General features: G+C 42.9%; 1 protein-coding gene across 2 annotated transcripts in view; it reads right to left on the bottom strand.

The window, feature by feature from the left end:
* Nucleotides 1-24,110, bottom strand: part of LOC138292073 (mitochondrial adenyl nucleotide antiporter SLC25A23-like) — a 195,342-nt gene that overhangs the window by 89,402 nt on the left and 81,830 nt on the right. For both annotated transcript variants that reach the window (XM_069230435.1, XM_069230434.1), the window contains exons 5-6: nt 19,807-19,965; nt 12,441-12,593 (exon numbers count right to left, since the gene is read on the bottom strand). In XM_069230435.1, the coding sequence (XP_069086536.1) occupies nt 12,441-12,593; nt 19,807-19,965 (312 nt within the window). The remainder of the gene's footprint in view (nt 1-12,440; nt 12,594-19,806; nt 19,966-24,110) is intronic.

Below are 24,110 nucleotides of genomic sequence, written 5' to 3'. Positions count from 1 at the left end.
ATGGTGAGCTGAATCATATTCTGGGGAAAAAAGCCAAGTTTTTATTGCTTTTCTTATTTCAAGTTGGTTGCTGATTATTCTGATTTTTTTAGGTAAGGCATTCCATAACTTGCAGGTCTGTATCGAGGTGCAACTTACAACTTCTGCAGGTTCTCCTGAAAGGGTGATGACAAGGAACAGTGCTGTTCTCTACCTAAAGTTTCTTCTTTAGGTTCACAGCAAACATTTGTACAGTAGACTAACTGGTCCTGTCTTATGGACTAAACAATATGTATTGCAGAGAGCTTTGAACAGGATTTTTCTTGCCATAGGCAGCCAATGCACTAGCATTAAGGCAGAAGTTATATGCTTAGTTAAAAAGTTTTCTAGGAAAAGCACTCTAGGATTTATTGACATTTGTTGACTAAAACACTTTGTAGATTTGATTTAAAGTCAACTGGACTCCTTGGGGGTAAACCAATGTAAGGCAATATACATCCTAATGTTTTGAGACATTGTGTAGTGCCAATCTTAACTCCAGATCCCATTAAATTCTGACAGCAGCGTTCAATGTATTGTTTCTCTGCTGTTTCGAGAGCTGAAACACCACAGGGCACTCAAATACAAGCTCCCTCTTTCTGGACACAGTTGATTCCAATGCCTCATATGCCACTCTTAGATATGTTAGCAGCATTTGCATAGCATGTCTCCTGATCGTATGATCCCTTATTGTTTCTAAAGTCTGGGCACACTTTCGGTGCAGTTATGGGATTTTTCATTGAAAGGAGTCATGGTGTTCTGGTGTCATTGTGTTGTCAGTAAAGAACGGACTCCCTAATATACAGTTTACTAATATTTTTCCCCTGTGCCTCTTGTGTGGAGAGAGAGAGACTGTCAGACGTTTCTCTTTTCCCGATAGCATGGAAATTTAAGACAGGCTGGTATGGCCAAACAATACAAGAAAATGTAGATTAATATCAAAATCATATTTTGAATCCATTGTTATTGCAACTTCCATTTTTGGTCCTAAGTTATTAAAAATTTCTGCTGGTATTTATTGTTTTCTTTACATTGAGTGCATCCCTATTTACTATTTTAGTCACTGAAAAAATGAACCTCCAACTAGGACATTTTCATGTTTATGGAACTGGAAAATACAAACTCAAAGTATGATGTCTGTAGAGGTTAGCTTGCCAGGAAGCCACATTCGCATTGTTCTACTAGCATACGTACAAGCCTGATTTGAGATAAGCTTCAGTAAGAAGACGAATCCCTTTTTTAGGTCTCGGCTACAGGCAGCTGTAACTGTCTGATGATCAGGCCTAGTGCTTTCAAGCATATTGTGGGATTTGGATCAATCCCTTGCTCATAAATAGATGGCTTGGTTGTCTATCTTAGTTGTCTCCTCTTGATTTGAATACTTTCCTCCCTATTGTTAGGACGGTCCTGACGAGGAGCATTTTGGTCTAACAGTATTCCAAAGGAATGTTGTATCCTTCCACTGCTGAAGTTCCCTGCATTCAGGGAACAACTTTTTTTTGTTTTTCGTTAAGCCCTGTATAAGAATATATATATTTGCTTACTCTCACCTTCATGTCTGCATTCCCATTCTCTTTGCCCCCAACCTCTCTCTAGCTCTCCCTGTTACTTTCCCCAGCTGGTGTGATGCTACTATGCCCCTCTCCTTCCTACTATTTTTTTTAAATATCACCCATATCTCCTCCTTTGCTTCTCCCTGAGAGGCACCATGGTGAGACACTCAAAAGAAGATATTTATTTTTTTCTTTTTAAAAAACTCAGACAGGGAATCAAAATTGTTACCATCCGGTGTGTGTACAAATCAGTAAACCTGATATAAGAAGCTTTACTTATGAATACTTCAGTTAGTGTGAAACTCAAAAGCGTGTTTAGGAGAACTATGAGAAATGCTGGTAAAAGTGACTAAGTTCAGCCTCTATTTACTTGGCTTAAAGTAAACGTCCTTAGGCATACAAGCTGGTTTCTCTCCTAGCCTCATTTGGTTTGGGCTTGCTCATAGTGGCATCTAGACAGACTAAAGCAATTTTTTTTAGTTCAGCAAGCAGATCACCAGGGCCAGCTTTAGCAACTGGTGGTGCCTGGTGAGACAATGTTTGTTGGCGCCCCCCAATGATCACCTCTGGTGCCCCCCGATCACCTCCGCCACGGATTCCCTCACTACCACCCTACAACAGTGTGCCTGAAGTCTTTATAGCCACTCTCTCTAAGATGCATTTAATTAGTTTTATAGCGCCACTCATTACAGTGTAGGGTGTTAGAGCATTTTACATCACACACACATTACACAGAGACAATCACACATAAATCAGTGTACAGAAAGTGTTACATAAGACAGAGGCCTACAAAGTGTAGGAGTCACGTCATCCATACTGGTAGGCAGTATAGTTTAAGAGTGTTTAGTCTGAAGAAACACAAACTCAGAACTTAAAAAGTAACACCATAGTTGGGGGTTCCCTGTAATAATATGAATTGATTTCTACCCAAATGAACCCTTTTTGCAACACCACGATAAAGAAAGACTGGGGAAAAATCATAAAGTTTTAATCCATACCTTGTAGTTTGCATGCAGCTCTTTGAGATTAGTTATTAGTTCACTGTTATATAGAAATATTTTAACTTATAAACTGCAAGTAACAAAATGATCTCTATGACAAAAACAGTAACCCAGTGATCTATGTATATTACATGCACCTTGTGATCTGCAAGGTACACGCTCTTTGCAGCAGGCATATTAAACCTCTGCGCTACCTTATGATGAATCAAAACTTCCACTAGACAAAACTCAATCACTCTCCAGGAAGAAAATTAAACACCAGACTTATCTTGACATTTTTATTTTTGTCTGAAAATTGCAAAAGACAAGGAATGTGGCAGCAGGTGGTTTTAAAACCATAATATACTTGCGAACACGGTGCCCCCACCCTAAGTCAGCTCTGGGTTCGGTGGCACAGTGGATTACCTCTGCTTGGATGAAACCTGCAGAGGTGACCACGTATGTCTCATGAACAGGGCAGGAAATAAGAAGCATCCACGTGGATGACGGATTTGGCAGGTATTATTTAGTCAGATTCGGGATCTGGACTGGCCCCTGAAAAACATGCTGAATTGGTCCAGCTGTAATCTGCTGACCAAAGGACGTATTTATCAGCGCACGCGCGTTGTTTGCTTTCCGTTCTGAGCAACCACCTGCAGGGGGTGAAGGGGCTTTCTTATTTTCACTTCCATTTGAGCCCAAATAAAAGGCTTGATTTAAAGGGCATCAGCTCTACTTTTCTTCATGTATTATCCTTGCGGGGCACTACGTGGAGGCTAATATACACTTGGCGATAAAATAGAGGGAAACAAAGGCCCACAGCTTGTTTTCACTTCACAAGTACTTAAGAGAAACTACGATTCGGAGGCAGGTTTTTGGCATTGTTGAACCCTCCTATACAAGAGGCATACATGCACTGGAAGAATGTTAGATGTATGTATTGATTAATTACACAAATAGCGATTTAAACAGCACTGCTCCATCATTGGATCTTTCATACTTACATGCTTGAATCATTACCCCCTGGCCAGACTTAGAACTCCCAGTCATTTTATGAACAGCAGTCATTTAAACACATTACTAAATTTAACGCACACATTAGCATTGATTAGAACAATATTATCTTTTCTCGCCTATCTCCATCATTATATGATCCAAACATCATCTGTCAAAAAACACCTCATCCAGCTGATACCCTGACTTAAGCCTCCAACTGTCAGATTTTCTACCACACGCTCAATGTGAGGAATCTTTTAGACAGCAGTTTAAGATTTTATTATTTGGAAAGAAAAGTAAAATCAATCACAGCATAGCTGAGACAGAGGCTAATACAAAGAAGTCTTTATTTAAAGCTTCTGAGACCTGTGTCAAAAAGAATATTTATGTGGATGATCCACACAAGAATTACCTGTATTGTTTATATCCAGAACACAAGCCAGCAGAATGTAAGATTTGCCAAACATTTTTAGCCAAGACCCTGAAGGACAGGAAAAAACACCTGGAGCTGGCTGTTTTGGAGAAAGAGTTAGAAACTAAAGGAACAGAAAAAAGACCCTCTGATTCTGCTTCCGAGACTTCACCACCTGATGATAATAGTAAATTCCATTCACTAATACTGAAGGCTCCCACGCACTTCAGTTTACCAACGACTGTGGTTGAAAAGTCATGTTTTTTTGTTTTACTTTAAAGAAAAATCACAAACGAGTACACGGTCTATACCTGTGCTAGAACATTTGATGGAGGAAGGTCTAGCAATGCTGCAGAACCCAACTATTGCCTCAGTGAATCTGGCAAGAACTGAGAAGAAATATAAAGCAACTGACAATCCTGCAGGATGCATTTTGAATCTATGGGTAATAGAATTCATGTGTTGCCAGCTGATGCAGTAAAGATTGCAAACGCATCTGCAATAGTAGTGAGATTCAATAGGAAACTTTGAAATAATAAGGCAGCATTTGTAGGGACGTTGCCAGAGCAAGACAGAGAAAGGACTAATACAAGATTAAAGGATGAGAGCAAGCATCTTCTCTTATTTATGATGCGATGGATGCTTCTATGAGTTCATTCAGGCAAATTGGAAATACAGTTGTAAGGAGGTATAGCTGGTTTAAGAGTACATCATTTAGACCTGATGTCCAGTTGGGAGAGATGGACAAGCCATTTGATGGCAATAATGTGTTTGGGGAAAGAGGTGGATGAAGCTTTGCAGACAATAAAGACAGATACAGAGATGGCTCGTTCTCTGGGGATGTTGCTGAATAAGGCGTTTTACAGAGGTTTTAGAAGGCAGTTTCAGAAACAAGGTCAAGGACAACAAGGAGCATTTTCTCGACCATGCAGGTGGTATAGATTACATGGTCAATATGCATGTTATGGCCAGCAAGTGTAACAGCAAAGAAAATAGAGAGTACAAGGATACACACAGAATCAGACTAGAGCATGCAGAGGAAGTCAAATCTCAAACGTCTGAGGGGAAAGGAGGGAGAGCATGATGTGATGGTGGAGATTGCCACTCCTGTACAGCTGCCTGTGAGCGGAAGAACGTATTATTTGGAAGCTTGGCAGCAAGTGACGCTGGACAGATGGGTTTTGGAAACTGTAAAGAATGAACATACTTTGGAGTTTCTGAAGGAGGCTCCATCTGTTCAACCGATAAAAGGCACAGACATCTGAAGGAGTTAAATGTGGAAATACGGACACTGATGGAGAAGGAAGCCATCGAAAAGGTACTAATGGAGGAGAAATTTGAAGTATTGTATTCAGGATTCTTTCTAATTTTAAATAAATCTGGAGAGTGGAGTCCAATCTTGGATCTAAAGGAATCAAACACATACATAAAAAAGCAAAGTTTCTGTATAGTTACACTTCAGGAGATTCTTCTTTTTATCGAAAGAGGTGATTTTACCTGTTCAATAGATCTGAAGGATGCATATTTCAATGTTTCGATCCACAGAGAACACTTGCGTTTTTTGAGATTTGTGGTGGATGGTCAGCATTTCCAGTTCAAGGCTCTACCATTTGGACTAAGGTGAACTACTCGAGTTTTTACAAAGTGTATGGCACAAACAGCAGCTTTTATAAGGAGAAAAGGTGGTATGGTGTATCCGTACCTTGACGATTGCTTGACAAAGGCAAACACTCTGCAGAAGACAAGGCACATGACCAGTTTCATACAGCAACTGCTGTTAAATTTGGGTCTAGCCAGCAACAGAAAATAGTTTAATCTACACCTGAGCAGGCAGTTGTTTTTTCTGGGTGCAAGAATAGAACAGAAAGGGTGGTGTATGCATCGCAAGACAGAGGTATGAAGTTGATGAAGCAAGTCTCTGTGATAATGGAGCAAGAAAGAGTGGCTGTAAGGACAATCAAGGCAGTTCTGGGGTCCATGTCGTCACGCATTCTGTTGGCTGCATTCTGCCGGCTTTGCATTAAGCTTTTTTAAGAGCAGTTAACCAAGCAATGGCAACAGGTAAATGGAGAATGAGACAACACAATCCAGGTAACACCGCTTATGAGGAAAAACAAGGAGAATGTTTTCAGAGGTCGAGTGCTGCAAGCAGTAACACCGCATATGTTTCTGACTACGGAGGCTTCCATGATGGGATGGCGAGCTCCTCTTTTCGGGATCCATATGAGTGGTCTATGGGCAGAAGAGGAGCAATTGTTGCACATAAATGTTTTAGAGCTGTGAGCAGTCAGGCTAACACTGAAAGCTTTTTTTAATGTAGTGAGGAATTGTCATTTACTGGCAAGATTTGACAATACAACAAAGATGTATTTATTATATTCAAAAGATAAGAGGAACATGATCGATACTGCTTTTACAGGAAGTGCAAAGAATATGGTATTAAGCAATCAACAACAATGTAATGCTGATGACACAGCATGTATCAGGTTTGAATAGATCTTTTAAACAGCTAATAGGTGGATACAAATGGATGGGAGCTGGATTCCAGAAAACTGAATTTAATATTCAGGAGATGGAGAAAGCCAGTACGGGATGTGTTTGCAACGGATCAGAATCGCAAATACAGGAAGTTTGCAAGCAGGTGTTTTTGCCCAGGAACACAGGGCAATGCATTTACAATAGATTGGTCTGGACGTTTTGTGTATACCTTTCTGCCAATACCACTGATTGCAAGGGTGTTATGCAGGATTAAGGGAGAGAGTTGCAAGGTCATTCTGATTGCACCTGCATAGCCACTTCAGCATTGCTATGCAGATTTGTGGGAAATAAGTGTAGAAGACCCAGTGCAGTTTAAGGCAGATGCTCAGCTTCTCACAAAGAACAGGTGATAAATACTTCACCACAACCCAAAGTCACTTCACCTGACAGCGCGGCTCACCAGGACATAGAATTTGGACACTGGAGCATTCCAGAAGATTGTATAGAGATTTTAAGGAAGGAAAGAATGTCATTGATTGTTAAGACAAACTGCTTCAAATGGAAGTGTTTTGTTTTATGGGCATGTTGTAAAGAATTGGACCCGATTACTATAGGGCCTCATCAATTTGTACCTTTTTGCTGCATCTGGCTGAGCCAGTATTGTCTTATGTGTCAGTGAAAGTACATTTAGCAGCCATTTCAAGATTTCTCAGAGCTCCAAATCATCAATCTCTGTATTCCCACGGAGTGATAAAAGAATTTATAAAAGGATTGTTCAGGAAATTTCCACCAGTTAAGAAGCAAGCACCAGAATGGGAATTAAATACTGTTTTGGTGGCTTTAATGAATGTGCCATTTGAACCACTTTATAAAGCAACGTTACCATTTTTTGCCATGGAAGCAGCTTTTCTGCCAGCAATCACATCGGCAAGAAGAGTTAGTGAAATTCAGGCTCTATGTTGTAGAAAGCCACATTTGATTTTTAAGAAGGATTCAGTAAAGTTGATGACTAATCCAAGGTTTATTCTGAAAGTCCAAACTGTGTTTTATTTGAGGCAAGATATTATGTTGCTGATGTTCTTTCAGAATACTGAGACTGTGGCAGAAAAGGCTTTGCATTTGTTAGACATTAGAAGATGTATCAAGTTTTATTTACAGGCAACCAGGCAGATGCGTAAGATAGATCAACTCTTTGTGGCTTTTGGATTTAAAAGTAAAGGAGAGGCAGTCTAAAAACAAACTATTGCTAGATTGGTTATGTTTTGTATTAGTAAAGCACATGAACTGATGAAAACGCAATTAAAGGGACGATTTAGTGCACATTCAACAAGAGCAACAAAAGCCATGGTTGCTTTTTATGCTGGAGTGTTGTTGGAAGATATATGTAAAGATGCAGTGTGGAAGATGACGTATGCTTTTGGAACGCATGATTGTGTTGGCATGCATGTGAGAAAGGAGTTTAATTGCTTGAGGTAAGCCTCATTCCTGCCTCCCGCCAATTATGTAAGTTGGTACTGCTTTGTTAGTTGGGTTTCAAGCATGTGCATTCATGAGAGAACCAATGTTGTAGAAGGAAGAAAGCTATTTACCTGTAACTCCAGTTCTCTAGCATTGGTAGCTTTCATAGATTCACATGCAGCACACCCACTCCCCCTCACTATAAGTCTTTGTGGAATATAAAATCTGATAGTTGGAGGCTTCAGTCAGGGGATCAGCTGATTCAGGTGGTTTCTGAACGAATTAAGTTTGGATCCTATAATAATGTAGATAGGTGAGAAAAGATAACACCGCTTTAATCAATATTAATTAGTGTGTTAAATTTAATAATTTGTATATATGACTGCTGTTTGTAAAATTACTGGGGGTTCCCAGTCTGGCAATGGGGAATGATTCAAGCATGTGAATCTATGAAAGATACCAATGCTGGAAAATCTAAGTTAAAGGTAAATAGCTTATTTCCTCACTAATTCATTTTTTTATTTCATTCTTTTACAGCGCTACTCATCCCAATGTAGGGTGTCAGAGCACTTTAAATGACATGCACACTTTATACATTGATATCAATTGACACAAATGTGTAAATCAATGTACAGAATGTTACATAAGACAATGAGGTTTACAATTTGTAGGAGTCATATTTCATCCTTACTGCTAGGCAGTATATGTTAAGAGCACATAGTCAGGAGAAACAGAAAATTGAGGTTGTAGGTATTAATAAGACCGTATTACTACCCAATGGAATCTTTTTTGGCAACCTTGAAAAAACGAAAGATTGAGAAAAAAAAACTGTAAACCAATGCCCTGCAGTTAACATAATTCTCTTTGATGCTGGCTAATAGTTCACAGTGCTATATGACAAGGATTGCAACTTAGAAATAGCACGTAACCAAATGATCTCTGTGTGAAAAGCTGTAAGCCAAGCACCTACCTACATAAATACAAGTCTCTAAACTGCTTACTACACGATGTGCTTTTCAAGAGACACATTATATTGTATTGTATTGTATTGGAATATTTATATAGTGCTTACTAAGTATTGTATTGGAATATTTATAGAGTACTTACTAACCTTCTAGGGGGCACTGAAGAGCTTGTCTACCTGGGTAACATGCTACACCTTCTACACCTTGTAGGATGTGTGTCTGGAAGCGTGTTGTCTTTGCTTGATCCCGAATGGGAAGTGTTTTCATGTCATGTGTGATGACTACTGAAGTGTGTTTATTCTGTTATGGGATGTACTGCTTAGCTGTGTGATGGATGAAGAAGTGTTATGTTATGTGTATTTGTTAAGTCCGCAGTCACCTGCCAGGGTATTCTGGTGCTGAGTAGGAATGTGTGTCTGGCCTTGCCTAGGGCAGGGTGGTTAATTGAATAGCCAGTTCTTCAATTCTTGGAGATTTCAAGTAGAGAGGGTGAGAAGGAGGCTCTGATGTGAAGCAGGAGATTATTCCACACTATAGAATTGATGTAAGGGAAGGCCCGCTCTCTGGATTCAGTTCTTCTGTACACATGACATCTGTATGAGTAGGAGTTCTGTGGAGTGGAGGTGTCAGGGTAGTTGGTGGAAGGAGATGTAGCTGTTTAGGTAGGTGGGACCTAAGTTGTTTAGTGCCCTGAATGTGTGAAGTAGGATTTTGAACTGAATGAGTTTATGTATAGGGAGCCCATGGAGGTCTCTGAGGTGTAGTGTAATGTGTGTTCTCTGTGGGAGAACGAGGATGAGTCTTGTTTCCAAGTTTTGGATAGTTTGTATTCTTCTGGTGAGTTGCTTGATGATACCGGCATAGGGGTTTTTCCCATAGTTGCTAATGATGAGGACATGAGCAAAAAATTTTCTAGTGTTGCTTCGAAGACATTTGAAGATCTTCCTAAGCATCTTTACGGTGTGGAAGCAGGATGCAGTGACAGTGTTGACTTGTGTGGTCATGTCCAGTTTGCTGTCGATGATGATCCTGAAGTTCCTGACGTAGGTGCTGGGCATAGGCATGGGTCAGCTAGCCACAGTTGGGAGTCCCATTGTGAGGAGTTCTTGTTGAAGACCACTACTTCTGTCTTGTTGGTGTTGAGCTTGAGATTGATGGCTTTCATCCAGTTAACAACTTCGTTCATGCAATTCATTAACTTGTTTCTTGAGGTGGGGGTGGGAGAATATGAGTTGTGTGTAGTCAGTGCAGGAAAGAATGTTGATGTCATGTACATGCATGACACTGGCCAGAGAGATCATGCATGCGGTGAAGAGGGTGGGGCTGAGGGACGAACCTTGAGGCACTACACAGATGAGATTTTGGCATCCAAGAAGTAAGGTGCGAGGCTGATACTGTGAGTTCTATCCATTAATTAGGAGGCGATCCAGGGGCAAGCAGGTTCTTGGGTGCCAATCTTGTGTAGGCATCTGATGTGGATGGTGTGAAACCATGTCAAATGCTGCAGAAAAATCCAGAAGGATGAGGGCTGCCATATCCACCTGTGTATAGGATTACGCATATGTCATTTGTGGTGCTGGAGAACACTGTTTCTGTCCTGTGGTAGGGCTAGAAGCCAGCCTACGTGGCGTCGAGGAGCTGGTGGATGCTGATGTGGTCGGCGAGGGGCCGGTTGATGAGACCTACTCTAAGGCCATGGGATGGTAGGAGGGAGATAGCTCTGTACTTGGCGAGTGTGGCTGGGTTGGCAGATAATTTCTTGAACCGGGGAGTAAACAGTGGTGTGTTTCAAGGTGTCTAGGACAGTGGCTGAGTCAATAGAGACATTCAGGATCTGTGTTAATGCTTCACTGATCTGTCGGAGCCCTTTGGTCAAGGTTTTAGTGGGACAGGGGTCAGATGGCAAATGGATGGACTTTGTGGTGGCAGCAGTTTTGTTCACAGTGATGGGGGTTATGAGGTCAGGGTTCACTCTTCAGGGCATGATGGGAAGTTGAGTTGCAAGGATGATGGTGTCTGGTTGAGGGCCGAAGATGCATTATATGGAAGTGTTTTTTATTGAGAGAGTTTGTTGCAGTAGTCTTGTGGAGGGGTAATGTTAATGGAGCTGCCTGGAGGCATGGTGAAATTCTTGACGATGGCGAAAATGTCTTTGCTGCTGTCTCTGCCAGTGTTGATGAGGTCTGCAAGGGATGCTTGATTGGTGTTCCAGATCTGCTGCTGGTAGCACCTTGTGGCATGTTTGAAGATGTTTTCTATCTGTGGTGTCTTGGCTTGTTCTCCACTTGCACTTCTGTTGCTTGCAGTTGTTTGCTGTTATATTTTGTCACCCGGAGTTACTTTGTGTACCAGCTGGCATGTTGTCAGGCTCTTGCCACTGGGTTGCGCTTGAGGAGAGAGACAGGCATGTAGTTTATGTTTTTCAATAGCAGCTTTCAGTACTCTGCAGGTCCCCTTAGAGAGTTTCTTATGTTCATAGTCCACTTAGCTGGTTACTGCACTTGGTTTTCTATCGCGGGAGATTTTGTTTAAATATAATGGTCATGAGCAGGCTAAGGTTGAATGGGGCAATAGTGGAGATTAAACCTCTGTGCTACTTTATGACTCAAAACTATGGCTAGACAAAACACAGATCTTTCAAGTAAGTGCATTAACCACCATAGTTATCCTACTATTAATGCAATCATCAGGAATCTGCTGTGCTCACAGACATCTCTGCACCAGGTGCCTTAACCCCATACAAGATCTTAAAATGAGGCCTCTTTGTGATCAATTAGGTAAGACAGAGCAGATTTAGGTAAGACAGAACAGATTTACTAGAGTTTTAAAAAACATAAATGTATATGTTGACTTTGAGGCTCCGCTTTTCATGACTACAACGCTTGTGAGTGCCTCTTTTTCACCTGTCACACCCTGTCCCCTATTTTATAGGTTGCCGGGGTAATTTTTTTTCCAATTCCAGCACTCAACACAAGCATGGCACTTTCACAACAGAAACAATGTTACACACCATTAGTACCCAAAGGGCATGACAGCAAACAAGGGCTAAGCATCACATTAAGATGGTTGTTGGGACTCAAACAGGGGCCTTTATGGAGCCTTGGGTTCAGGCCACTTCCTGGTATTTTTTGAGCAGTCACACTGATGGCTGCTGCAGTACATTTGCGGAGTGCACTGAGCTCACCTATGACAGCCCTAAGAACAGAGCTTCTCACTTGCTTATTATACTCAAACAACTTGATGGCACTTCATATTGACCAACGCATCCGTCATCCTGGGAGTCTGCTTGTACACTAATTTGCTGGCAGTGAACACTGACCTTAACTTTGTAGGTGCACAGGGCTTACCTGTGCATACTCCATAAATCCCAGGGTGTTCCATAACGACCCTGCTGTCCAACTTCCTTGAAAGTTGCAGACGTCATCTGTTAATTCACCATGAACCTGGTGGTATTTTACAATGACCCTTGTGCCTAGCCACTTGGTTACTATAACATTTACCTGCTCATAAGCCATAAATCTGATGTCATCTCAGACTGACCATCACTGTTTTACCACCCATCGCAGTGTAAGAATCTCACCTGTTCATAAGCCATGAATTTGATGGCGGTCTCTGGTGCTATCTTCAAAACGTTAATCCCGTTCCCCCTCCAGAGCGACGTAAGACCTCCCTCCTTGATCATCTCACGCAGCCCACTCAACACGTTCATGCTATTTGTTTTCGAGGCGTGAACCTGACAAGGATGAGAAGAGGTCACCGTGAGCAGAGAAAGGACAGACAAGAGACTTCTGGGATACTGAAACACTGGAACATGGATTTTGGAAGTACTGGAACATGCACTCAAGTACAAGGACACGTGAACAAGTTATGTTAATCTGATTTGTAAATGTGCAAAACTCATCCCGCAGGTATAATCATTTCACAGTTGAGTGTGATTTGGAGAGACAACAGAGGCTTCAAAAAAAGTGGAGGTTTAAAAATGTAATAGTCAGGTTTTTAGGATTTTCCCGAAGAGAAGTAGCTCAAGGATGAGCCTTATCCCAAGTTGTAGAGAATTCCAGTGCCTTGCTGCTAAACAGGAGAATGATTGCCCCCTCTTCTAGCTCTGGGGATCCTGAGGTGCTTTATTGAGGCGTGATTTGAATACCTTAAGGTCCTTATCGACTGATAACTCTATAATTATAATGCTCAGATAAACAGGGCTAGATAAGAAGGCCCGATGAGCATGGCAGAACAACCGTAAGATTACCCTCTTGCGCAAGGCCAGCCAATGAAGTGTGTTTAAGTTTGGAGCTGACAGTGATCTATTTAATAAATTGCAGGCTCACCTGGCTGCTGCCTTTTCAATAATATGTACACTTGAACACTACTAACATAGGGACAAAGACAAAATAATCACTGGGGCATGTACACTAGAACATGAATGTGTGGACATGAACACTACAACCACTGGAACATGCACACTAGAACGTGGACACCTGGACATGGACAGTAGAACATGGACATTTGGGCATGGACACGGATACTGGAACATGCACCCTAGAACATGGAAACTTGGATGTGGACACTGACACTTATGCTCTAGAACATGGGACAATTGGACATTGATACTACAACCAATAGAGCCTGTACACTCAAACATTGGCAGGGTGACATAGACAGTAGAGTCACTGGAATATGCACACAAGAACCACTGGAACATCTACGCTAGAACATGAACATGAAAATGTGGAAATGGACCCTAGGATATGTACAGTAGAACAGGAACACTTGGAAATGGAAACTGGGACATGTGCACTAGAATATGTACGCCAGAACATGGACACTCAGATCTGAAGAAAGGAATATGTACACTAGAACATGGACACTTGTATATGAATACTAGAACCTCTGGAACCTGTACGTTCAAACACTGACACAGGGACATGGACACCAGAACCAATGAATCATGATCACGAGAACCACTAAAACATGCACACTGGAAAACAAACACATGGACATGGGCACTAGGATAGGTACCCTAGAACATGGACACTTGAAATGGAAATTGGAACATGTACACTAGAACACAGACACTGAAAAGTGTACACTAGAACATGTAAACTACAACCACTGGAACATGCACTCTAGAACATGGACACGTGCCATGGACACTGGCAGTGTACACTAGAAGATGGCTACTTGGACACAGATATTGTGCCTGTGTACTAGAACATAAACACAAGGATGTGGAAACTACAACGGCTGGAACATGTACACTAGAACACGGGGTCAGATGTATGAAATATTTATTTTGCATTTCTTAAATAGTGACTCTTTTGAAATCACTATTTAGGAAATGCAAAGTGGCATGTACAAAAATAGAGATTCTGTAATAGCATTTCCTACAGTGTAGGAATAGCTGTTAGGAAATCACTATTTAGATAATACCAAACTATTCGTTCCTATGGGCCTAAAGGCAGGGACAATGGTTTTGCATTTCCTAATTTGCAATTTCCTAATAGGAAATCGCAAATTAGGAAATGCTAAGGCAAGGGTGACGCTCAGCCTAAGTGCCCCCTTGCTTCACTCCCAAAACACGTGTGCACTTTATTGCACTTAAAAAAAGGCATTTTGGGGTGCTTTTTTTTAAATTGTACATAGTTACCATCGACTTGAAGTCGATAGCAATTCCATTTCCTAAATGCTCATTTTGCATTTAGGAAATGCTTTGTACATGTGCCAAGAAATCGCAAATAGGAAATCCCTATTTGCGATTTCCTATTTAGGGAATCGCAAAATGCAATTTCTACAGTGTAGAAATCGCATTTGGCGATTCCATAAAGACCTTTTGTACATAGGAAAAGGCTGTTTTGCATTTCTTAGTGGGCCGAATTTGCAATTCGGCCCGTTAAGAAATGCAAAAGGCCTTTGTACATCTGGCCCATGGATACTTGGACATGGACACAGGAACATATGCTCTAGAACATGGGCACTTGGACAGAGATACTGGAACAAACACACTAGAACGTGGACACGCGGACATGGACATGTGGAACGTGCTCTAAAATATGGACACCTGGGCATAGATACTAGAATCAATGGAACCTATCCACTCTAGCACTGACACTCGGACATGGACACTAGAACAACTGGAATATGCACACTAGAACATGAACAGGTAAACTTGGAAACTGAAACCACTGTAACATGCACACTAGAATATGGATACTTGGATATGCACACTGAAACATATAGACTAGAACATGAATACTTGAGTACGGATGATAGAACCAATGGAGAATATGTATTGATGGACAGGGACAGTGGACCATTTACACAGTAACATGGATACTTCGACATTGACACTGAAGGGTGCATACCTTAGGGGCATGGGGACACATGTACACTAAGAAATGAACACTGACACACACACACATGGGTAGAGGTACATTAAGATACAAACACTGAAACAAGTATGTATAAGGTAGACATATACCCTGGTAAACAACCACTGATGCTCACAAGCAAACGTACACTGGGACATGCAGAAAGTTGACCAAAATGATCCTGTGGAAACAAACACAAACCGTGACATACATATTGGGAAACGGATAAATGGTCATCAACAGAGGCACACAAAACTCACCTATAAATACATTAAGAGCACAATATTGAAACAAGGGTATTGAAATATCATAATGAGGAAAAGGAACAAAGAGACACTAGCACCTGTATAAGAAGGCATAGCCAGTGAAATCAATCGCTGACTCTGACATACTAATAGATACTGGACATGGACACAGAACTCAGACCATGGAAGCTGACACTGGCTTTACTTGGGCACTGACATTGGAGCATGAAAATAGACAGTGGTACAGGAACAATGGAAAAATAACACTAAAACACAGACAAGGGTCCAGGGTGAAATGTCGCAAGAGACAAACATCAGCAGACAGACCCAGTGCGACATATTCTAATGATGATATGGGCACTGGGACAAAGGTGTGTATATCTGAAAACTGGAAAAGAGATATCGGCCTAAGGATGCAAAGATACGGACACCAGTGCACAGAAGAGAACCAAGCACTAGGAATCAAACATGCAATGAGAGAGGTATTTGCGGAGAGGCAATGATTTACACAGCTGTAAATCGAGGTACATAGAAAAGAACGCTGTTTTTGGGTGGTTACATAGACAATTATCCCTATTTTCTTGTCACAGCCATTACGTGGCAAGTATTGTACCTCATGACACAACAAAAACCAAGAAGTAAAAGTAGATATGCCCTACGACCACGGGCCTTAAGGGGTGATATAATACATACTTTAACCATGAACCTTCTTGTTATTTTCCGTGTCTCAGGCTGAGAAAAGGGAGTAGGTGTAAAGGTCTATGTTGAGCCCAAGCAACCCAAGACCAGTTTCGACCTTGTTATGGGCTCATCAGCCAGGTATAGCCTGGTTCCAGTGACACAGAATGCACGGGACCCAATTCTAGGCATGTCCGTCATACTCAAGGTTATGCCCAGACGTGGGTCCTGTGCAGACTGTGTCACTGGAACCACGTTATACACGGCGGACGAGCCTTCTTATTGCTACAAGAGAAACAGCTTTCAAAGTCAAGAATTTCATGACTAGTATTTTACCGGTGACTTGGTGGCATGGAAAGGGGAAGTAGAATTAATCTTTCTAATACTGAGCCCCGGGAATCTGGCAGCTGTTGTAGGTATTAAGAAATATAAGCCTAACCTTGAGTAGAAGAACTCTTCAAGGTTCCTGAGTGATGGGGCCATACGGCATTGTGAGGAAGAGTAACAGAAAAGGGAAAGAGTGGAGAGTAGGTGTGGAAATGGCTGTAAGGTAGAAAATGTCAGTGCTAGATGAGTGAAGCGAAGAGAACAATGAACATCTGGTGACGTATGCTGTCAGACAACTGAATGAGGTAATCAGGAGTGTGACGCAACTGGTGTACAGCAAGAAAGGTACGGCCTTAAAGACAGAGCCCTGAAGGATGCCGCAGGAAAAGGATGGCTGTCTGTGATTTTGGAGAAAAACAAACCTGGTAAAACCGGTTCTGCTGATCCCATTCTGACAAACTGGTTTCCTTGTAATTTTCACTGTGAAAAGTGGAGTGCTTTGTGACCTTATCAGGGGCATGGAGTGCTAGGTAAACCCAATAATACAATAGCATCTACAAGTCTGACTAAGCAACATGACTATCCTTCTTGGTAAAAATTCACATTTTGCAGTGTTTATTTTCCCTGAAATTTGGGCAGCTATTTTTTTTCATTTTATTTTATTGGACAGTGGTCCCCCAAGCCCACTACCTCCACAAAGTAACTTCTATTTTGTTTAAATGTTTATGTTGATTTTTTTTGTTTCGCGGAATCACCACCCCAAACAACCTAAGACATTCCCCTCCCTAATTCTCTTTGTTTTACTGCATCCTTCTTTAATTTTTAGAAGACTTTTAAAAGCACCCTTTCCACCTAAAATATTTTCTGGTTCCATTGCCTTCCTAATATCAAACCCATCTTTTACTAATGTTCCTTTACAGGCCACAATACAGATAGACAATAGACTAGCATAACCTGCACTGCTTTCCTGTTTTGGTTACCTTCATTTTGTGTTTATATCATTATTTTTTCAATTCCTAATACTATAGTTTCTTTTCTAAAAAATATCCATGCTGGAAACGGGATTCCATCAAGGGTAAATTACGCTTTTTCCTTGAAAAGCATCTATTTTTAGTCGAACTGATTTTTCAACAGCTTCGTATTTGACCAAAATTGAGATTTACAGGGTATAAGGTAGTACAATAAGGAAGTAGACACACAGGAGCACTATGAGAGATAGGCGGAGAATCTTTTAGGACCTGTGCAAGCAATCTTGACTGAGGGAAAAAAAGTGTTCTCAGGCATCCGTGATAGGCTGTTGAGAAATGTGCAGAGAGATCAGAGAAGATGAATGATAAGAGTTGTAGTAAGTAGAGATGATGAAATTAGAGTTGAGAAACATCTGCTTGATCTGCTAACTCACGCAGCTTCAGGGCTCTTCAAACACTTATGTGGTGAAGAGACTTTCTCACACAGTGTATACTTATGGTTGGATAGCAGTACACAGAGTACGTTTCTAGCTTCTGTTTGGAAACAAGCAGCTGTTGTGATTCAATGCAGGGGTTGTGGACCTTTCCTGGGACATGTGAGATGGCCCTGGTGCCTTTGTTTCCCTCAGGTTTGAAGAGTGTATGCTTGGCTAGTCTGCTGCTCTTTATCCATCACAGCATAACATAGTAAAGAGTATTGCTAGGTTATCAGGGCTAAGCTGTCTAGGTGGAGTGGGCAGGATACAGAAATCAGTCTGTGGAGGGTATTTGGGGTAGGGTTGGGGGTCAAGAAATCTGGAATACTGACAAAGGGACAAGGAGGCTCAGACATGGACACAAACGCCCCAGGTTTTGGGCACTGGGACATGGACCTTGGACACAAGCAGTACACTTGACTATGAACAGCGGAATATAACTAGTTAACAGGCACTGTGACGCAAAAGGTACACTGGAATACAGACACAAAGTCATGAACATGGGCACAAACAAGATCACACCCACCCATAGAAACATGTAAACTCCATGTCAGCCCTCAAATCTAAGAAGTCAGACAAGTGCACACAGTGTGCTTGACAAATACCTATGTAGAATTATAAATAGAAGAGTCACCAGTTAAGGTTACGCAGGCACAGCCCACACCCAGACACGTCAGAAGCTTTTGTGGGGTTACCAAACATTTTTGTTGCGCTTTCTTGTCCAAAAAGCTGCTCGGTATTAAGAAAACATGTACTCTGGTGAAACAGAAAACACAGTATTTGGCACCACCCAGTGCAGGTGTTATGTTAGCAGCATTAAGAAGTAACAGGTTAAGCCTTCTGTTTTATTCTCTACAAACATGTTGTAAAAGGAGAGTGCGGTCTCAAACTGCAGATAGTCTGGGACCCAGAGTAACGGCTGACCTCGCCCTGTGACAGCTCAGCCCAGACTGTGGGTCTAAAGCCTACATCACTGGTTCCCAACCTTTGGACTTCTGTGGACCTCCGCTTTATCATTACTGGAACCCAGGGACCCCCACTGAATCATTATTGGTGTCCAGGGACCCCCTACTGAGTCATTACTGAAAGCTGAGGACCTATTCTGTTAATATTATTTAATTTTGTAAACAGTTGCAGTCCCCCTGAGGAGGCTTTGCGGACCCCCAGGGGTCCCCGGACCACAGGTTCGGAACCACTGGCCTACATCATGGAAAGGACAATAGCCCTTACTGTGGAAGGGAAAACAGTCCACTGTGTAAAAGGGCTTTGACCTCTCAGTGCTGAATGGTCGAAGTCCCACACTGTCGATGACCAAGAGCCCACCCACACTCTGGAAAGGTCATGAATCCTCAATGTGCAAGGAACAGGAACTCATGTTGTGGAACAATAAACAGCCTACGGTGCGGAAGGATCCAATAAGAGACATTTGATGTGGCAAAAGAGAAAAATCAACCTACCATAAGGAAACATTCAATGAGAAAAAGCGTCTATGAAACAAGGCAGAAGTAGATGCCATGCAGCACAATCACTTAGATGAAAGACAGCATTCCACATGGCAGAATGTAATGATCGCTACATGAAACCAGGCAACAGTTTGCACGGCAGAAAGTAAAGGCAGAAGTAAAGGTTCCAGCATGTGAAGAGGCAACAGTCCAATGGCAGAATGTAAAGAACTCAATGTGACGCAAGACATATTGCACAAGACAACATTTGATGTGACACAAACTAAGACATACCACCTGGTTGAAGACAATAAATGTATTTACTTACATTTAATTTATTTAATTTAATTCAATTTATTTATTTACTGGGGGCACCTGGTAACACAGTGTGACACTAGCATAGACTGGAAGAGATATGAGAGGTGAGCAGACAGACGTTTACCTGCATGAAGACCTTAAGACGGTCCAGTGGTGCAGTGCCAGTTCTGGAGACGGCACCTGCCATTGCGCCAGCCATCAGCTGTTTCCACCACATACCGGTCTTCTTCTCCTTCACTGAGAATTCATCAGGCACCGTCAGATTCTCGCCAATGTCCAGAACCTAAAACAGCAAATATGGCAAGATTATGGATCAGCTCAATATACCTTTAAAAACATGCCTATGTCCAGAGCCTGCTGTAGCGGGCATGTCAAAATCAGCAATTAGGCATAATAAATTGAGAGAACTTTCCCAGTTTCCCGCCTTATGTACCTAACCAGACAGGTGGAACCTCTCATTGCGACCTCCTACACTGCTGTTTGTCCACTAACTGCCAGTAACTGAGCACAAATGATTAAAACAATGTCATAAAGCCTTATTATGCAAACACCACAGAAGATGCACGTCGAAATGTCTGCAGTCCCAAGGTGGGGTGAATAAACTCTCAGCACACTAGGGGAGAAGGCACTCATTCCTCAAGCAGGGCGTAAAATGTTTGTGTATAGCAGTCTGACAGGCTCTTGGGGCCTCACGTGGTACCTTCAGTGAATTTTCTGGACTTGCAGTTTGAAGACCCGGGCCTCAGCTGAGCTCTTTGTCTAGCAGCCATCTTAAATCTGATTCTGAGGGGCAGGACCGGCCAGTGCGGATCACAGAGAGTTGAAGGGTTCAACTAGAATGTAGAGACTCAGTTCTGTTTGGGTTGCCACATTTTGCAATAAATGGAGTGAGAAAGTGTATTTACCCAAAACGTGTCTTAATGCACACGTGTGCACTAAGAAGATGCCACTGCTCATGTGTGCATTACCATGCATTGTTACATTTCATTACTGAGTTATTTCTTTTTTATATTGTGCTGGTTCGATCGCTGCTGACGGAGAAGCCGGAGAAGCCAGGGAAGTTCTCAATCAGCAGGACGTTGGACGCTGGTGCCGGGTGGCTCGCGTCTTGGATTTGCTCGGCTGCGGAGTGCGAGCGCGAGCCGCGAACCACGGAGATGCACTGCTGCGGCGGTTTTGGGGGGTGCCGCTAGCCGGGGAGGACTGCTTTTTCGTCAGTGTGTGTTCCGGCTGAGGCAGCCCCCCCTGCTCCCTTCCGGCACCGGTTTGCTGTCTTGGCTCGGACTGGGCGCCAGAAGGTGCGCCAGAAGGAGTTCTGCTGTCCTGCCCTGCCCCGCAGATCGGGTGAGCCAGGGGGTCCCGCTGCTCCTGCTGTTCCCGCCGTACCCTGACCGGACCTTGTCGTGCGGGTCACCTTTTGGGCACTTGGCCATCCCTCGCTTCTGTCCTCTGCTCCGGCTCCAGTGCTGGTGTTTCGTCGCCCTTCCCTCGCTCGTCCGGTCCAGCCCCACCCCTGCTCAGCTCTAACCTCGGGCCTGGCACTGCTGGTGGGTTGGTGGTGGCCTGGTCTACGTGGCCCCCGAGCCCTTGGGAGGAGTTGGTGTTCAGGAGATTGGAGACAGGAAAATAAATGAAGAACTGGAAAGGAGGTGACTGAAGGTGATTCTAGACCCCTCTAGACCCCGGTGGTTCCGGTGATCGCGAGTGGACCGCATAAACCAACGCAAGTAAGCGGCCCTACCAACCTGTCCTTCACCTGTTATTTACCTGCTATTTCTCTCAATTTCCCAATTAATCTAACCTAAGACATTTGAGACCAGCAGCTGAGGGGAGGCAGAGAGGATCAGAGGAGGACCAGAGGAGCTGATGTTAATGGTGCCAGAGGGATAGACACCATTCGTGTACTGCGCTTTGTGTACAGCATATTGTGTGTATATTGTGTGCCTCCGCAAAAGCAAAAGCAAAAGCATTCTACATCCTAGAGAACAATCTACAGAGACTAGAAACCGCTGAAGTTGCTGGTCTGTCCACACAGCAAGAGTTCAAAAAAAAAAAATGGTTGGAACAAGAGGAAAAACAAAGAAGGCCAGGGAGGCCAACGAGGCACTCGTTCACCTAGCGAAATTCCAAAGACCAGAGCAGGAACCCAACAGTTCACAAGATCTGGGGTTAGACCAGGACCAGGACCCTGGAGCCACTCAGTTATCCCAAGGGGAATTTATAAACCAAGGAGAGGTCACAGCAGAGGGCGTCCAAATCGGGATTCCCGACGACGAAAGCGAATCAGGAGAGGAGTTGGGTGGGACACCCGAAGTGGCGCCAGGGCCTCTGCTGTTAGCCCATACTGACTCCGATGATATGGGGTGTGTAATACTGAGTGCAGGAGAAACCGTGGGGGGCCTTGCAAGTCCTCTGAGTAGGAGACAACAGTATACACCGACGCACTCGGGCCCAGCTGGGACCAGGGGAGTAAGGAAAATTAAACCAAAGATAAACACCATCACTAACTACTATAATCAAATGAACCTAAACACTGATCGGCTGCAGATGCAAAGCTCCAAAGCTAGTGACCTCCCATTACAGTCATCGGGGGAAAAAGGTGGCATTAACGCGGGGGGTGAACTGGAGCTTTCAGAGACCGGGCATCAGGACACTTGCCTATCCCAGCAGCGATCTGCCCGATCATCGCGACTACCCTGTGCAATGAATAACTCCCTCGGGGATGGCGAAGTGGAGTCAAATAACTTCCCAGAGTGGGGCAATTTTTCGGGAGAGCAAAGAAAAAGCGATGAATCACCTTATCCTGGAGCCCTAATGAGACCATTAAATTCTGGGAGCTCCCCACTGACATTCCCTTCATGTTGTGCCCAAGCAGAACTTATAGTACTCCAAAACATAAAGGGTCCTGAAACAGAACAATTACCACAAAAACAGACCCATAAGCTCTTAGCGCCACAGCTTCATCATGAAAGCCAAACTGTAAAAACAAATTTAACGCTGTGCAGACTTGATAATAGTTCCTTTAGTCTGGAGCTCTCCTCGCCTGACAACTCCATAATTGGCAATATAGAGCCCCAATTAAACAGTATAACATCGGAAGATTTAAACTTCCTGGAAGGTAGTATAATACTAGGCCACAGAGGAGAGGACGATAAGAACTCAGAAGGCCAGATAATTAACGAGCAAAGTGGGCAAACTTGGGGATACAGAGATGATCTCTCCTTAGACCAACCAATTCTCAGCATCATGAAAGTTATATGTACAACATTGGACTCAATTGCAACAACGATCATGGTCCAGTCTAAAAAATGTGACGATCAACTTGAGCTGACTAAACAATTTACAAACTCAACACAGACTATAGATTACAGGATGGCCTTAGTAGAGGGCGTAATAAGGGAAAACCTGTTGCACCAGGCAGTGGCTGACAAAATGGACAAGATGGATAGGCAAGCCTGTGGCCCACTGCTGGAAAAATTACTGGAAGTCCCGAAAGTAATCAAAGACATAATCGAAGATTGCAAATATAGCCTCAAAAGCACACAGGTGTGCAATCACGAGTCAGCAGAAACAGAATCCAGATTAACTGAAAGGCCAATAGACAGTGAAGATACAGAAGGGCCCTCTGGCCCAGGACGAGAGGATTGCCCAGGCGCAAAAACCCATATAGACAAGACGGAGAGAATCAACGGAAGTCCTGTACCTCCAATCAAAGCCTCAAATACAGTAGAAAAAAGGACCCCGAGCAAAAGGCATCAACCAATAGGTAGATGGAAAAACACATGGAAAAAAGCTAGAGGAAATAATAAAGTACCAGCAAAAAAGGCTCCAAATATGCCACAACAGGCAAGCTGAACAGGGCAAATCAGGAACACAGGTGACGAGTCTGCCCAACAGCAGCATAGAGATCAAAACATTAAGTCCGAGAGTCTCGAGAAACCTACTGACAAAGACATTAACTTTATAAATAAAAATCCCGGCTTACTGTGCAACAAAAGCTGCACTCACCATTCCCATTTAAACCATATACCCATTGGCCCCAGGGGATACCAAGCATCTGGGCATGACTTAGATAAAGGAAGGAGGTCAGAAAAAGATCCAGGTGCAAATCATGGGATAAATGAGGCAAACGACTCCCTAGTCAATGGACAACACAAATGGAGCCCAGAGACATCAAAATTAAGTACCGGCATCGACAAGTACCTCCCAGCTATAAAAATAGAACGCTCAGCTCAGGTACATTACTTAAACACAGTAGGAGACCACTATGGAAAACGCCAGCAGCCTCCAAACTCCATTACTGAGGGGGTAGAACAAGAAAACAGCAAAAGTGAAAGCAGAAGGGCAGAGAGCCCGGAGTGCATAGGAAGTGAACAAAGTATAAGAACAACCATGTGCGTGGACAATACAATAGCCCCGGTTCCCGCA

Source organism: Pleurodeles waltl, chromosome 4_2 (genome assembly GCF_031143425.1).
Source record: "Pleurodeles waltl isolate 20211129_DDA chromosome 4_2, aPleWal1.hap1.20221129, whole genome shotgun sequence".
In the NCBI taxonomy this organism is placed as follows: Eukaryota; Metazoa; Chordata; class Amphibia; order Caudata; family Salamandridae; genus Pleurodeles; species Pleurodeles waltl.
This window is presented reverse-complemented; position numbering and strand designations above follow the sequence as displayed.